Source organism: Micropterus salmoides, unplaced genomic scaffold (assembly GCF_014851395.1).
Source record: "Micropterus salmoides isolate LMB-PRFRI ecotype aquatic unplaced genomic scaffold, ASM1485139v1 Ms_hic_scaffold_11, whole genome shotgun sequence".
In the NCBI taxonomy this organism is placed as follows: domain Eukaryota; kingdom Metazoa; phylum Chordata; class Actinopteri; order Centrarchiformes; family Centrarchidae; genus Micropterus; species Micropterus salmoides.
Genome location: NW_024040152.1, coordinates 33,979,263 through 33,996,379, shown reverse-complemented (window position 1 = coordinate 33,996,379; position 17,117 = coordinate 33,979,263). Strand labels below are relative to the sequence as shown.

General features: G+C 43.6%; 1 protein-coding gene across 2 annotated transcripts in view; it reads left to right on the top strand.

Moving 5' to 3' along the window:
• The window catches only part of LOC119898157 (collagen alpha-6(VI) chain-like), an 82,979-nt gene that overhangs the window by 54,842 nt on the left and 11,020 nt on the right, over positions 1-17,117 (top strand). For both annotated transcript variants that reach the window (XM_038712342.1, XM_038712341.1), the window contains exons 24-36: positions 1,378-1,413; positions 1,493-1,555; positions 1,724-1,786; positions 6,685-6,747; positions 7,506-7,568; positions 7,663-7,713; positions 7,831-7,866; positions 11,797-11,859; positions 11,946-12,008; positions 12,543-12,578; positions 12,675-12,711; positions 12,841-12,852; positions 15,872-16,365. In XM_038712342.1, coding sequence (XP_038568270.1) covers positions 1,378-1,413; positions 1,493-1,555; positions 1,724-1,786; positions 6,685-6,747; positions 7,506-7,568; positions 7,663-7,713; positions 7,831-7,866; positions 11,797-11,859; positions 11,946-12,008; positions 12,543-12,578; positions 12,675-12,711; positions 12,841-12,852; positions 15,872-16,365 — 1,080 coding nt within the window. The remainder of the gene's footprint in view (positions 1-1,377; positions 1,414-1,492; positions 1,556-1,723; positions 1,787-6,684; positions 6,748-7,505; positions 7,569-7,662; positions 7,714-7,830; positions 7,867-11,796; positions 11,860-11,945; positions 12,009-12,542; positions 12,579-12,674; positions 12,712-12,840; positions 12,853-15,871; positions 16,366-17,117) is intronic.

The window sequence follows — 17,117 nt, the reverse complement described above, 5'->3', positions numbered from 1 at the left end:
TTCCAGACATTAAATTTAAAAGGTTCCAGACACTGAATTTAAAAGGTTCCAGATATTGAATTTAAAAGGGTCCAGACATTGAATTTAAAAGGTTCCAGACGTTGAATTTAAAAGGTTCCAGACACTGAATTTAAAAGGTTCCAGACACTGAATTTAAAAGGTTCCAGACGTTGAATTTAAAAGGTTCCACATATTGAATTTAAAAGGTTCCAGACGTTGAGTTTAAAAGTTGGTAGAAATTTATTTAAAAGGTGCTAGACATTGAGTGATTCCTTTTTTAATAAAGTGCATTATTTTAAGTATAAGCACCACAGTTTTAATTCTGACTGACATTATTAACAGTGTTTTAATAGATATCCTAAGTCCCATGGGACCATACTTTGGAGAAAAAATAGTCAACGATGAGAGACAACAGTTTTTCTGATCTTGTTTGAATTGAGCCCTGAATTACACACTTGATGTTTGTCAGTTTAAAAGATAATTTAAGTCATGAAAGTCACTCTCTTAAATCTAAAAAAAGAATACTGAAAGTTTAGTTGACTTTGCAGGGCTTAAAATCTGTTAGCATGTGTTAGCGTAGTCAGGCTGCAGCTAATTAATATTACAGGGTGAAACTCTCTGCTGTTATCTGGTCAATGCACTCTCCGTTATATTATATTAAATTATATATATATATATATATATTTTCTGGTAGCCCGTTACATTCTGTGACATGATGAGGAAGTTCAGATTTAGCTGCTAGGCCGACAGCAGGCAGAAAGAAACCGGCAGTCTGGATTTCCCTGTTGAATTTCAGAGCACATCAAATTATTAATTTAAGTAAATTAGTAAATGTATCACCAAATATATAAAAGTTAGATTTAAAATATGTTTTAGTTTCTTTACTAAAATAGGTCTTAGGGCTGAACAATTTAAAAAAAATATCTAATTGCAATTATTTTGACTGATATTGCACTTGGGATCTGATTTGCGATATTGGAGGGAATTATAATATTTACACAGTTATTCTCATTTTCATTGAAAAACATTTAAATGATTATGTTAGAATTCTTGCAAGAATCTGTACCAAACAAAGATGTTTTCTGCAGAATATGATGTGTAGGCCTGTTGCAGCAATATTTAATTTAAAATGATATACGGACACATTTTGCCTTTAACAATACAAACTTTACTGATGTAAAGAAAAAAAGACTTATTGTGTTACATCAATGTGTCTCACCTTGCTGCAGTGATGTACAGGTGTACTCCAGGACCATGTGACATCACTGGTGGGCGTGGTTAAAGCAAATCAGGAAAAATTGATTAACAAAGTGATTAATACATTACTCATGAAACATTATTATAATTATTTTAACATATTGCTTTTCTGCTATTCAGGGTTCAATCGGAAGGAAAGGGCCACTCGGCGAGAAGGTAGGAGAGGAACTCAAACAACAGCTGTTAGTACTGGTTTATACACCAGTAACACCCTTTTTTAAACTGTGTCCTGCAGGGCGCACCTGGAGGGCCAGGAGATCCAGGACTCCGAGGGATCCCAGGTCCTTCAGGTCCACAGGTGAGTCGCTTCTGAGAGGACGAAGAAAGATTACAAAGGCAAAGAAAGCAGTCCAACAGTGTTCTGTCCTCAAAGCTTCAAAACGGTAGTCCACAAACCAACGGGGGGCGCTTGCTTTTTTCCTGTCTGTAGTTTTAAAGTTTTTATAAATCCATGTTGTGCCTACAGGGTCCCGGCGGGGTCAGAGGTCAACCTGGACCGATAGGAATCCCAGGCCTTCCTGGACCTCAGGTGAGTACATCACCTTAACCTTTACTCCATTTCACGAGACGGTAACTGAGCTGACCCCAGACCAGCTGGAAGACAGACACACAGTCTGATACTGAAAATGTCCAGTTTTACAGTTTAGATTCAGAAAAAAACAGGAACATCAGCTGCTGTAAAGACGGAGTTAATTTCTCACTTATAGAAATGTTTCTCTCAATTTGACAGTTCTTGTGAACAAATAAAATTTCTTGGTATATATATATATATATATATAGTAGTTATTTGATTTGGTTTTAGTTTATATTTTCACTGTAAAGCACATTGTGACCCCTCTTGTCTGTAAAAGGTGCTATTTAAATAAACTTTACTTACTTCGAAGGGAAGTGATGAAATGAAAACAGATTCAGTGATGCTTCATTTTACGGGTTTGTAAATGTGTAATTTAGTAATAATTCTAGGTAATAATAGAGACAGTATTCAGTTGGTACCCTTGCATTTAATTAGTTCCAATTAAGTAATTAACTGGCGTATCACAGTCTTTTAGTCTATGCATGACAGGCCAGCTGTTTGTTCTCATGAAGAATAATGTTTCCAGCAATAATAAATATTCACTCTCCCTTTAAATGGAGCATTATTCAGTTTCTCATCAACAACTGCTTTAAAACTCACAAAGCTTCTTTTCTCTATAATTAATAGTAAATGACAAAGTTCTTTACAGGAACCTTAAAGAGTAATAAAGACATTATAAGGAACAAAAGTATAATAAAGCATTGTCTCATTCTCCAGATGTTGAATTAATCTCAGTTCTTTATCTGTTCTTTTTATTTTTTAAATAACAATTTTCCTGAGGTTTAACTGGTATTTCCTGTTTGTGTGCGGCTTCAGTTAAAGACCTGGAACATTCAATTAAATATTTACAGAGAGAAAGCTTGACAGTTGTGTCAGCCAGTATGTAAAATCACTGATATAAAAATGTGCAGAATCAGAGCCAAGAGCCTCCATCTGAAAACCTTCAGTGACTATCGGTGATATGCTGTATGGCCAAACATATGACTCGTCTCATCTGTTGCCATCGTTGGTTTCCCTTCAGTATAAAAGCTGAACGTCGGCTCACCTGTGTTTAGTACCTGAGGTGTTGCTACTGTTGGCGTTAGCTGGATCTGGGAGAGCGCGACACGTTGAACACGGTGAAGCGTTCCTTCAGATTCACGCCGTGTTGAAGGAAACGCTTCGTCACGTCAGAGCTGATTCCTCCCTCGCACCAAACCTCCTGACTGCAGCTGCTGCAGTTTGTTAGTGAAGTTGAGCCAAACTTTGGAGCATTTGCTGCGGTACAAAATGTGCCACATGTAAGTTTTTCGTTGCTAAAACCCCGACATTTCCAGACAAAATACAAAGGACACCATCTCAGTGTCCTCCTGATTGGAAGCCCAAACATTTATATAAATAGAATTTAACACTTCAAATATAGATGTGAAGAGAACAACTTTAACTCTTTATATCAAACTTTATTTTGTTTCTGTTTACTCCCTAAGAATTGATGGGTGATGCAGGAGATTTTAATTACCTGTAGACTTAACGAGTGCGGTGAGTGTTGGTTCATTTTGTGGTCGTCGTATTTGACGCCCGCGTGTCACAAATCCTGAAGACTGTGACAGATGATGTCACCGCTGCTGTCGCCAGACGCCTCGGGCACATCTGGTTTCTGGTTCCAGTTTGGAGGCAGAGAGTCGGCGACGTTTCAGGTGGGAACAGACGTGTTGTTAGGTTCTGCTGTGCTGTAGCTGTTTCAGTCCAGAAGTCTCGTCCTTGTGTTTTATGGATCTGACCCGCCCTCACATGATTTATTTATGATCTCTGCATTGAGGTCGTTAAATGAAACAAATTAGTGTCAGAAATTCGCACAGCTGATTATTTCCAAAACACTAATTAGGGAAATAAAAATGTGTCGCCAGGCTTGCATATAAACAGAGCAAACAGTCTCCGAGATGCATCTGCTCTTACTGACAGAAATCTTTTTCTAATTTCCACCACGTCAATATTTCAGCCTTCAAAAAGCCACAAATGATGCGTTCGAGTGTGCACCGGGTCACATCAGCGTCCGATGCAGAGGACAACTAACTGTCCCGTCACAGTCAACCAGCTGACAGATCAGTAGATACACAGAATATTACAAATATTAGTGATTAAATCTCTTCCAGCACGTTGTCTCCGCACGTTATGGGAATATCCGGTGTTCTGCAGAGTTCTGCATACACCTCCAGATAATGCTTTTAAACGCTCTAATATCCTTTGTGAGGTTCATCAGCGGTGATAAATGATTCCAAGTATATATTTTATGAACATTTAGAGTCGTTAATATTTTATTACACTCAGCAGAAGCAGCATTCACTGAGATTCAGCAAAAATATGCGGTGATAACCCCGTTTGATCAGCGTGCAGAGCAAAGGATCTGAGAAGAACCTTTAAGAGGTGAATGCATCATTCAGTAGAACAGCTGATGAAGGCTGCCTGCCCAGATCTGCATCCACCTCTTTTCTCAGCACAAATGAGCATCACCAGCCGGGAGGTGCAGGAAATTCTGCAGGTGTGCAGAACTCTGCACAACCAGGCGAGACGCCGACAGCAGAAACAGCAGATCAGTCGTGAGTAACAAGTTCACTACGTCAGAACTTATTCGGAAAAAGTCTTTCCATCTCCCGTTTAGTGCGTTTACTGTTTTTTTGCTCTACAAAAACCACCTCAAGCGAGCGGAGAAACTTTTTTGTTTTTGTTGAATTTTGTCGTTTCCATCGACCTTTTCTAATGCGATGCTTCAAAATGCGCATTAAAAAACCTTGATGGAAACACGGCTTCTGTCTTGCCTTCCCTTGGTCTTGACTTGAGCTGTGTCTCGCACACTTCCATACTTACACCCACTATTTTGAGTGCATAAGTGTGTTCACACTGAGAAGTACGGCAAACTGCAGCACTGAGAGGACCCGGATGGTGAACTCAAGACGGCCAAAACGTTGAGTGTGGAACGGTGGACACTTCTCACCCTCTACGGCCGCCATTTTAGCTACGCAGCAGAAGTGGGCGGGACCAACAACACGGGAGAAGCGCGAAGCAGCAGAGAGAGAGGCCGACAACAAGTTTCGAACACTATTTCATCACTAAATCCACTTCTGAGAAGTTTTGAGGCGAGAAATAAAATGTGTAGATATCGAATATTGACAGTTTTACAAAAAGTGATGGCGGATCAAAAAGGTTCTTTAAGTGAAGAAACTCTCCTTTTACAGTAGCTGAACAAGAAAACACCAAATATTTCCATCAATAGAAACATAAAGTTATCATATAAAAATCAGAGTAAAACTTTTTGTTTGTTTTTTAAATTCTGTTTATGTTTCTCTTCTCAAAAAGCTGAATCCAACCTGATATTTTTCAGTTTCTGGTCTCATGTTGGATCTGTTTCTTACTTAATTAAAAGTTCAAACATCAGTTTTCCATGTCTGCCACTGAGAGAGAGTAATGAACTCATAAATGCTCATAAATTAGCTCCATATTAAACTGTTGTCTACAGATAAAGAGATGCTGCAAACAAGTTTCCAGTTTCTTTAGGAGCTGCTGTTGCAGCTTAACGTTTCTGCTTGACTCTTATTTGTTGAACAGCTGTGGAAAGAAAGCCTCTCTCCCTCGTTCTCCTTTCTTCCTTTAGTTTTTTTCAGTTTTCAGCGAACATGAACGCAGAGTTCCTGTACAGACGCGGATTTACTTCAAGGATACGTAACGCAGCGTTACTTGGCTTAGTTACTGTAATAATATTACTGTTTTAGAAAAGTAATTGGTGACACTACTAGTTACTGGGAAAAGTAATATTATTACAGTAATGCGTTACTGCCCAACACTGCTTACGTCAGTTGCGTAACTTACGCAATTTACATAACCAGCGTAACTTGACTGGACTTTTTGTTTCACACGAGACACTAGTCCCGGTCTCCTGTTTCAAAGTCCGGGTTCTGGCGCTCCATCCACCCCAACCGCCTCCTTACTCAGTCTTTTGTGTGAAATATCATATACTGGTCTTTACCGTCAAAAACGCTACAGGGCTTCCTTCACTGTTTTGAACTATGACGCTATAGGGATCCCCAGTGCGTCACAGACGGACGCCGATGGGTCTTGACCATGCGTCTATATGTGAGGAGTCGGGGAGGGAGAACGGGTTGAGAAAAACATTTTATTTTATTTCATTTTACCTTGCTGCTCATCAGAAAATATACTTAATTCAAACTGGACTAACACAAAATAAAACCGTCTTTGTTAGTCTTTCCACTGTTCCTACAACCACCAACTCGGGTTGGGTTGAAATAAACTCTCAGTTTTCTGAAATCTCCTGTCTGAAACATTATGGAAAGGTGTTGGAAAGTTAGTTCAACCAGAAATAGCCGTTAAGTAGCTCTCATTTGCCACCAGACTGCATTGATAAAAAATATTAATTTTACCTTTCTGATCATAAAAACACAGTTCATTCAAACAAACACAATAAAACTCAACAAACCTTTTGTCTTTGTTCGTCTTTCCACGGTTCCAATAAATCTGTAAATCGCGGCGTTAGATGAAAAAAGAAACAGCCGTTATATCGCCGTCTTCAGAACCAACAGCAACGGACTGGCTCTGACCGGTAGTATGACGTCCTTCTCTGCTCAGGACGCCATCACTCCACTAAACAGCAAATAGTTGTTTGCTGATATATTAATGATCACAATCTCGTAAACATAAAGAACCTTCAAGTACGTCTCTAAACAGTTTTCTCCAGACGAAGTGATGCCTGGTGGTCGGAGGTGTAAACACGAATAAATAAACACATGCATATTTTGGGGATGTATTTAAGGACGCTCATGTTGTCGTGCTTCCTGCTCTGACTCTGCTGGTTTCCCTTACAGGGTGGACCAGGACAGCCTGGAGGTCCGGGATCAGCCGGACGCCCTGGATCTCTCGGACAGAAGGTGTTTGTGACATTATTTCATCTCGTCGCTCCGTCCACGATCCAGTACATCATGTCAACATAATGTTAGATCAGAACAGGAAGTCTGTAATTGTTGTTCGTCCCGTTGATTTGACCTCATGAGATTTGATGTTTAATTGGTAAAAATATTTTCAGTTATTTGGAGAAAGTCTGGTAGATCTAGTAGCGGTCAGTTTCTTGTTCCATGTTACTTTTATCCAACGCGACTTACAGCTGCTATTCATGTCAGAGGTCGCACACCTCTGGAGCAACGAGGGGTTAAGTGTCTTTCTCAGGGACACAATGGTGGATGGGTCACAGTGGAGGAAATTAACCCGGGTCTGTCACACCAAAGGCATGCATCTTATCCACTACACCATCACCACCCCGTTGCACATAAATAGTTATTTTAAAGTCTATAGAGATACACATAGCGCTTTAACTGATGGGTTTCTTTTGGTTTTGTATGTGTTACCAGGAGATGTCTTGTAGAGCTGCAACAATTAGTCCATTAATCCTTTTATTTTTACCTCTTCAAGCACAAATGACCTAAATTTACCTTTTAGCACTTACACAGTGAGGATTTTCTCTGTTTTATATCTTTGCAAACTGAATCTCTTTGGGGTTTCCAACCAATCGAATCATCGATAATGAAAATAACCGTTAGCTGCAGCCCTAATGCTTGTAATATATTTGATTTTTGATAATTAGCAGTGTCTTGTGACAGGAAAATAAAAACTGTTGTTGTTGTTGTTGAAGGGCCAACCAGGAGACCCAGGTGATAAAGGAACTCCAGGTTCACTGGGAGCCAGAGGAATGCCGGTAGGGAGCTGAAATGTTTAGTTATGTAAATGCTGTGTAGTATAAACTGTATATCCTGTCTGGGCCTCGCTGACTGTCGTCTGCTCTGTTTCAGGGTCAGGACGGCAGAGACGGTTACGGACCTGCAGGACCTAAAGGTGTCAAGGTAGATGAGACCGAAACGATTTAAATAAACTGCTTGACATTTTAGGAAATTGAGGAATATGTTTTCCATCTTCTCTGTGGGTTTTTTTTATAACTTCTTATTTCTTTCTCATTACAGGGAGATCCTGGTTTCCCCGGTTACCCCGGTCTAAATGTGAGTCTGTCCGTTTTCATGCACAGCAGATCAGATAAAACCCAGTGTCGCTTACATTAAGTTAACCAGGGGCCAAAATAATCTGGACGGACCCTGGTTTTGGCTCCGACATCAGTTTTGACAAGCTGCAGGATAGTTTCACCTCAGGAATTTAACTCGTGCAGGAACCTCTGCGTCTGAAAGTTGAACCAGTGCTGCAGAGCCTTAAACCTGCGTCCTCTCTAGCAGCCAGCAGGGGGCGCCTTAAACCTGCGTCCTCTCTAGCAGCCAGCAGGGGGCGACTTAAACCTGCGTCCTCTCTAGCAGCCAGCAGGGGGAGACTTAAACCTGCGTCCTCTCTAGCAGCCAGCAGGGGGCACCTTAAACCTGCGTCCTCTCTAGCAGCCAGCAGGGGGCGACTTAAACCTACGTCCTCTCTAGCAGCCAGCAGGGGGCGACTTAAACCTGCGTCCTCTCTAGCAGCCAGCAGGGGGCGCCTTAAACCTGCGTCCTCTCTAGCGGCCAGCAGGGGGCGACTTAAACCTGCGTCCTCTCTAGCAGCCAGCAGGGGGCGACTTAAACCTGCGTCCTCTCTAGCAGCCAGCAGGGGGCGCCTTAAACCTGCGTCCTCTCTAGCAGCCAGCAGGGGGCGACTTAAACCTGCGTCCTCTCTAGCAGCCAGCAGGGGGCGACTTAAACCTGCGTCCTCTCCAGCAGCCAGCAGGGGGCGACTTAAACCTGCGTCCTCTCTAGCAGCCAGCAGGGGGCGACTTAAACCTGCGTCCTCTCTAACAGCCAGCAGGGGGCGACTTAAACCTGCGTCCTCTCCAGCAGCCAGCAGGGGGCGACTTAAACCTGCGTCCTCTCTAACAGCCAGCAGGGGGCGACTTAAACCTGCGTCCTCTCCAGCAGCCAGCAGGGGGCGACTTAAACCTGCGTCCTCTCTAGCAGCCAGCAGGGGGTGACTTAAACCTGCGTCCTCTCTAGCAGCCAGCAGGGGGCGACTTAAACCTGCGTCCTCTCTAGCAGCCAGCAGGGGGCGACTTAAACCTGCGTCCTCTCCAGCAGCCAGCAGGGGGCGACTTAAACCTGCGTCCTCTCTAGCAGCCAGCAGGGGGCGACTTAAACCTGCGTCCTCTCTAGCAGCCAGCAGGGGGCGACTTAAACCTGCGTCCTCTCCAGCAGCCAGCAGGGGGCGACTTAAACCTGCGTCCTCTCTAGCAGCCAGCAGGGGGCGACTTAAACCTGCGTCCTCTCCAGCAGCCAGCAGGGGGCGACTTAAACCTGCGTCCTCTCTAGCAGCCAGCAGGGGGTGACTTAAACCTGCGTCCTCTCTAGCAGCCAGCAGGGGGCGACTTAAACCTGCGTCCTCTCTAGCAGCCAGCAGGGGGCGACTTAAACCTGCGTCCTCTCTAGCGGCCAGCAGGGGGCGACTTAAACCTGCGTCCTCTCTAGCAGCCAGCAGGGGCGACTTAAACCTGCGTCCTCTCCAGCAGCCAGCAGGGAGCAACTTAAACCTGCGTCCTCTCCAGCAGCCAGCAGGGAGCAACTTAAACCTGCGTCCTCTCTAGCAGCCAGCAGGGAGCAACTTAAACCTGCGTCCTCTCTAGCAGCCAGCAGGGAGCAACTTAAACCTGCGTCCTCTCTAGCAGCCAGCAGGGAGCGACTTAAACCTGCGTCCTCTCCAGCAGCCAGCAGGGGGCGACTTAAACCTGCGTCCTCTCTAGCAGCCAGCAGGGAGCAACTTAAACCTGCGTCCTCTCTAGCAGCCAGCAGGGAGCGACTTAAACCTGCGTCCTCTCTAGCAGCCAGCAGGGGGCGACTTAAACCTGCGTCCTCTCTAGCGGCCAGCAGGGGGCGACTTAAACCTGCGTCCTCTCTAGCGGCCAGCAGGGGGCGACTTAAACCTGCGTCCTCTCTAGCGGCCAGCAGGGGGCGACTTAAACCTGCGTCCTCTCTAGCAGCCAGCAGGGGGCGACTTAAACCTGCGTCCTCTCTAGCAGCCAGCAGGGGGCGACTTAAACCTGCGTCCTCTCTAGCAGCCAGCAGGGGGCGACTTAAACCTGCGTCCTCTCTAGCAGCCAGCAGGGGGCGACTTAAACCTGCGTCCTCTCTAGCAGCCAGCAGGGGGCGACTTAAACCTGCGTCCTCTCTAGCAGCCAGCAGGGGGCGACTCCAGCGGCTGCAGAAAGAAGTGTGATTGTATAGAAGTCTCTGAGAAAATGCTACATGCTACAAGCTGATTGACAGGTCGCTGCCTGTCAATCAGGATAAAGGCGACTCATTGTTTTAAGCCAAAATTAGCATCCCAGCTAATATCACAGTTAATGTGACTTACAGATGCACCTTGCTAACCAAGCTAACTAACTCCACTGTCTCGTCCAAATACGGTCACGTCTGGTTCCATAAAAACAAGATGGCGACGGCCAAAATGCCAAACTGGAGGCTTCAGAACGGCGGTCCACAAACCAACAGGTGACATCACATCGTCTATGAGCCAGACACATAACTAGAAAAACAGCAGAATTCACCCCTCAGGCTCCGTCCACACTAGTAAAAACAAATACCATCTCCGTCCACAGCAGCGTTTCAGCGTTGATCTCCGTCTACATTAAAACGACTCAGGTACACTGGGCATGCGTGCGCCGGTGTAAACATGAAGCCAGATGGTCTATTCCGTAGTTACAGAAGATTTGGTGAAAGAATAAATAAATACAGACGAAGAATCAGACCAGTTTTTTTTTTTTTTTTTGCATGCACCAATAACGAGCTGGGACTGTTACTGAATGTAACACGGGACTGTGGCGGTAGAAAACAGACTGGGAGTAGTTGCAAAGTAAACGGCGACATGCACAGTGTAGGCAGATAAGTGTTATTTGCACGGTACAGAATGTTTTAATAGAAATACCACGTCAAAAACCCGGTCAGTAGCATCATATTTGTCTCTGCTTGTCCTCCGTTTTTGCCCGTCTTCACTAAAACGCCCTCCGGAGTTTTGAAGCGTTGAATTGTTTTTGCCATTTTAGTCTGGACGGGAGGCGCAAACGTAGCAAAAGGTCTCCGTTTTAATTCGAAAACGCACCAGTGTGGACGGGGCCTCAGACTGACAACAGGAGAAGCAACCAGAAGGAAAGAAATCACTGACACTCTTTTCATTCAGTAATTATCTGCAGTTGCTTCTCGACCCCACCAGGACTTCGCGGGTCTTTTTAGCGATTGTTGTGGCGTTAAAATTTTACAACAGCTTTTCTAAAAAAAATTGTGATGTTTATGGGTGTTTTAGCGATGAAATGTGGGAATAATTGAAAACTGCAAAGGTAGATGTGATTTTTTATTTTTTTATTTTAGAATTGTAGTTGAATCATTAAACGGTCCCTCCAGGACTTGGCAGGCCTAAACCTGCATTTCCTCACACTGATTCAGCAGCCTGTGTCTCAGTGTCTCGTCTGACGTCCTCCATGTGTTTCTGCCATTCTCTCTGTATGTTTCGCGGCGGCAAAATGTTTGATGATTTCCTTTATGCTTCGACCACAATGCTGCACGTTCTGCAGAACAGTTTCCCGGCTTTGGTAAAGAAGATCTGGATCCTGGTCTTCACGGCCCTTTGCTGTTACTTGAGACACAAAACAATGTTCAGAAAAGAGCATGATACAAAGCTGAACGGATGGAGACGCATGATTTAAGTCTCTTAGGACTCATGTTTAAGGTGAAGAAACTGAATTACATGTCCAGTGGGAGGAATCATGAATTTATGTTATGCATTCCCAAATTCTTTTGGGCCTCCAAAGATAAAAAACTGTTATTTATTCTCTGAATCATTCATCTTCTGTGGAAATACTGAAGGCTGACTGTTTGTGTAAGCAATAAGGTTTGGATATTCAAAGATAATACAGAGGCAACCTATGAGAGTTTCCTGTGTGATAAAGGCTGAATGATTGTTGTTGTGTTCAGGGAGAGGACGGCCTGCAGGGACCCAAAGGATATCCAGGACGTAAAGGGAACCGAGGCCGAGGGGTGAGCGCTGACACATCTTTGGTTTTAGATTTTTAACAGTGTTTCTGCTTCATCGCTGACTTGTGTTTCCGGTCTGACGGACGCAGGGGAACTCGGGCAATTCGGGAGAATCGGGCGTGTCGGGAGACCCGGGACATCCAGGACACAGAGTGAGTGACTCCAGACCACCTTAAACCCGAGACTTTAACATACAGCCTTAACTTCGGCTGCAACGATTCGTTGATTGACAAAGTTCTGTTTTTTGATAATCAAATAATAATAATTTAAGCAAACATGTCGCACCTTTGCTGGTTCCAGATTCTCGAGTGTGAGGATGTAATGCTTTTCTTTGTCATTCATATCAGTGAATACAATATTTTGGGGTTTTGGATTGTCGTTGCGATGTAATAATGCGTATGACGACTTTGACTCTTGCTCTAGGAAACTATAACGGGCACTTTTCCACCATAGTCTGCCATTTTAAAGACTACGTGATGAATCAGTTCGGTAAATTTGGACATAATAATGAGAAGAACAGCTGGCTGCAGCCCTGCTTACATCTTGTTTTCGTATACAATACCACCTTAACGAGGACATTTCCACAAACCGGTGTAACCACCTTAAGTGCCGCACGTGTTGCGCTCAGCTCGGTTGAGAATCATAACTGATGAGGTTAATGTTGTCTCTTCTTCTACTCTTTCCAGGGTCGCAGAGGTCCTCCTGGGGGCAGAGGCATGACTGTGAGTCCACCTTAAACTTAACCTGACCTGCAAACCTTAAGGCAAACATCAGATCCTTTTCTCAGCATTAATACGTGACGTCTTGTGTTTCCTCAGGAGTGCCAGCTGGTCACCTACATCAGAGACAACTGTGGTACGCAGCTTTTTTACAGGCTCACCTGCAATTATTTGTTTCAGAAATAGGACAGTTGGAAGAGGACATTATTAATTGTTTCTTAACTGCATTTCGACCCTGACTTATATATTCTTTTCCTCCACGCAGCGTGTTCCATCGGTACGTATCTCCATTTGAACAGTCAGACCTGTGTGGTGAGTACAGAACAAAACTTCTGCTGCAGATTGAGATCATCTCCAAGAAGACAGAACTCTCATCACACCTCTTTGGTTTCTCTGGCATCAACGCGTGTTGATGTTGGACGAAGGACTGCGATAGTTTATAGACAGTACATATGTACAGTGGGTACGGAAAGTATTCAGACCCCTTTAAATCTTTCACTCTTTGTTTCATTGCAGCCATTTTCCAAAAATCAAAAAAGTTCATTTTATTTCTCAGTAATGTACACTCAGCACCCCATCTTGACAGAAAAAAACAGAAATGTAGAAATTTTTGCAAATTTATTAAAAAAGAAAACCTGAAATATCACATGGTCATAAGTATTCAGACCCTTTGCCGTGACACTCATATTTAACTCAGGTGCTGTCTATTTCTTCTGATCATCCTTGAGATGGTTCTACACCTTCATTTGAGTCCAGCTGTGTTTGATTATACTGATTGGACTTGATTAGGAAAGCCACACACCTGTCTATATAAGACCTTACAGCTCACAGTGCATGTCAGAGCAAATGAGAATCATGAGGTCAAAGGAACTGCCTGAAGAGCTCAGAGACAGAATTGTGGCAAGGCACAGATCTGGCCAAGGTTACAAAAAAATTTCTGCTGCACTTAAGGTTCCTAAGAGCACAGTGGCCTCCATAATCCTCAAATGGAAGACGTTTGGGACGACCAGAACCCTTCCTAGAGCTGGCCGTCCGGCCAAACTGAGCTATCGGGGGAGAAGAGCCTTGGTGAGAGAGGTAAAGAAGAACCCAAAGGTCACTGTGGCTGAGCTCCAGAGATGCAGTCGGGAGATGGGAGAAAGTTGTAGTAAGTCAACCATCACTGCAGCAATCCACCAGTCGGGGCTTTATGGCAGAGTGGCCCGACGGAAGCCTCTCCTCAGTGCAAGACACATGAAAGCCCACATGGAGTTTGCTAAAAAACACCTGAAGGACTCCAAGATGGTGATAAATAAGATCCTCTGGTCTGATGAGACCAAGATAGAACTTTTTGGCCTTAATTCTAAGCGGTATGTGTGGAGAACACCAGGCACTGCTCATCACCTGTCCAATACAGTCTCAACAGTGAAGCATGGTGGTGGCAGCATCATGCTGTGGGGGTGTTTTTCAGCTGCAGGGACAGGACGACTGGTTGCAATCGAGGGAAAGATGAATGCGGCCAAGTACAGGGATATCCTGGATGAAAACCTTTTCCAGAGTGCTCTGGACCTCAGACTGGGCCGAAGGTTTACCTTCCAACAAGACAAGGACCCTAAGCGCACCGCTAAAATAACGAAGGAGTGGCTTCACAACAACTCCGTGGCTGTTCTTGAATGGCCCAGCCAGAGCCCTGACTTAAACCCAATTGAGCATCTCTGGAGAGACCTGAAAATGGCTGTCCACCAACGTTTACCATCCAACCTGACAGAACTGGAGAGGATCTGCAAGGAGGAATGGCAGAGGATACCCAAATCCAGATGTGAAAAACTTGTTGCATCTTTCCCAAAACGACTCAAAAGGGTGCTTCTACTAAATACTGAGCAAAGGGTCTGAATACTTATGACCATGTGATATTTCAGTTTTTCTTTTTTAATAAATTTGCAAAAATTTCTGCATTTCTGTTTTTTTCTGTCAAGATGGGGTGCTGAGTGTACATTACTGAGAAATAAAATGAACTTTTTTGATTTTTGGAAAATGGCTGCAATGAAACAAAGAGTGAAAAATTTAAAGGGGTCTGAATACTTTCCGTACCCACTGTATATTTATGCTAGTGGCTCTATGAAGGGCTGTCGGTCCTCTCTTTATCTCAGCAGCTGGTGACATGTTTCCCTCAGGATGAACTGTAATAACTTGATCCTTGGACTTTTCCTCTAGCGCCATCATCAGGTCAACATGTTGATGTGTCCAACACTTTACGACCACATACCTGCAGAACTAATACAGTGTTTGGGCCATTTCTCCAAACTTTTGACTGGTAGTGTTTTGTTTTTATTTTATCAGTGATGGGTGTTTTACAATACCAGTACCCTTAAAGTGATACTGATACCAACAGAGTACTTCATTCAATACCTTGCATAAAACGCCACCTGTTGAAGCCGAAGTAGTTGATTGGTAGCCTATTGTTTATTTTTATTGTAATGGACAAGCAAGGTGATTAATTTTTTGTTTCAAATAACTGCTACATAAAAAAGTTTTGGGAAAATGTATCAGATCCTCCTCATCCTCATTAGTTCATCCTCCATGACAGTATTATACAGGGAGAGACTTCAGCTTGGGAATATTTATATTTGGATGAGAGGAGTGAAATAGTTTAGTGAACAAATAAGTTGTGGGTAATTTTTTGAGAAGTGTGTTGAAAGTAAACAACGGAAAATTATTTTGTTAACTTTCGATCAATAAGCTGAAGTGAAACCTTTTCCCTTTAGTGGTGAGTCACAAACCTCTGGACAGTCACAAGTAGAAAATGAAAGAAGATGAAACCAACAGAAAGCCGAGCTTGTGCTGATAAACCTGCAACAGTGACGAACTGAGACGCAGCCGAAGTTGGTTAAAATCAGCGTGGACTGAGCGCGTTCAGGCCTTTTAAATACAGTTTTCTGGTGCAGGCACATCCGGAAAAAGAGGCGAGCTCTTCTCTTTCTTTCGGTGCGTTGCTTGCGTGTTTGGCTGCAAGCAAAAACTATAACAAATACATATATGTACAATGCAATACAATACAAATAGTCATTTTTTGACATAATCTGGTAACTAAAAGTATCGATTGAAGTTCTGGTTTGACTGGAGACGTTTCGATTCTACCTGATACCGGGCTGTTTCGGTCGCTGCCTTTAACGTATCGAGTAGCGATACCCGTCCCTAGTTTTTATTGAACTTGACCAAATGTTGGTATCAAACCGTTGGAGCCTGGTGACCTCGCTCTCTTAGTTTTACTTTCTTTCTGCTGTACTCAACATGAACTCTCCTTTGTTGGTTTTCAGGTCGATCAGCCTGCCCGGCCTACCCCACCGAGCTGGTGTTCGCTCTGGACATGTCCGCCGAAGTGTCCCCCGCAGCCTTCGAGAGGCAGCGCGCCGCCCTCCTCTCCCTGCTGGAGGACATCACCATCGCCGAGAGCAACTGTCCGACGGGCGCTCGCGTCGCTGTGGTGGCTTACAACGCCTACACCAAGTACCTGATCCGCTTCCAGGACTACCAGCGCAAGAACCAGCTGATCGAAGCTGTGAAGAACATCGCCCTGGAGAGGACGACCAACAGGCGTAATCTGGGGGCCGCCATGCGCTTTGTGGGTCAGAACCTCTTCAAACGTACACGTTCTGGCGTGTTGATGAGGAAGGTGGCCGTCTTCTTTTCCAGCGGGCCTACACAGGATGCTGAGGACATTGTCACGGCCATGATGGAGTACCGCGGCCTCAACATCGTCCCGGCAGTGATCTCTCTGACCAACGCTCCTGCTATTAGTCGAGCGATGGAGGTAGGTTTCATTTGTCAGCAGCCGTTTGTCTTTTCTGATCAGATTTTAAGTCCGATACAATTCGATATTTGAGGATTTTAATATCCGATATATCGGCCAATATTGTTTTTTCCCCGTTATAAAAAAAAACGCATAACATCAACAAAGATTATCCCTAATCTTTCTTAAGTTGAACCTACCATGACATAATGCAGTAAACATTTATTGTTAGAAATAGTACTTTGAACAAAAAAGATATTAATAATGTATAACATGTATAAAACTACAGAAAACATTTTTTAAATATCTGATTTATTAAAAATTATAGAGTACTATTACTAATAAAGATTAAATATTGTACAGAAACTATAAAAAATACCAATATAGTACTACTACTAAAAATTATAATATAGCATCTCTCATGTCATTGTTTTCATAATAATGATAAACAGGGTTCTCCTAGATGGCCAAAAATGTATATATGTACTATACTACACTACTACTACTGTCTACATCTCGTTTATCATCTCCACTCTGTTAATTCTATCCAAAACTACAGAAACAATTTCCTAACCACCTTCTGGCTCTGCGAAACAGTGACGCATAGGAAACGCTGTCCTTGAATTAATCTCATATTTCATGACTACATTCTCACGTTTATTCACAAGTCTGCCTCTCTTTAACGTTAGCGCTAGCACTGATAAACGCGGCATTAGCTTTGTGGCTAATTTAGCAACAGGGAGCGTGTTAGCTGCTGTTGGCGGTTGGAAAAT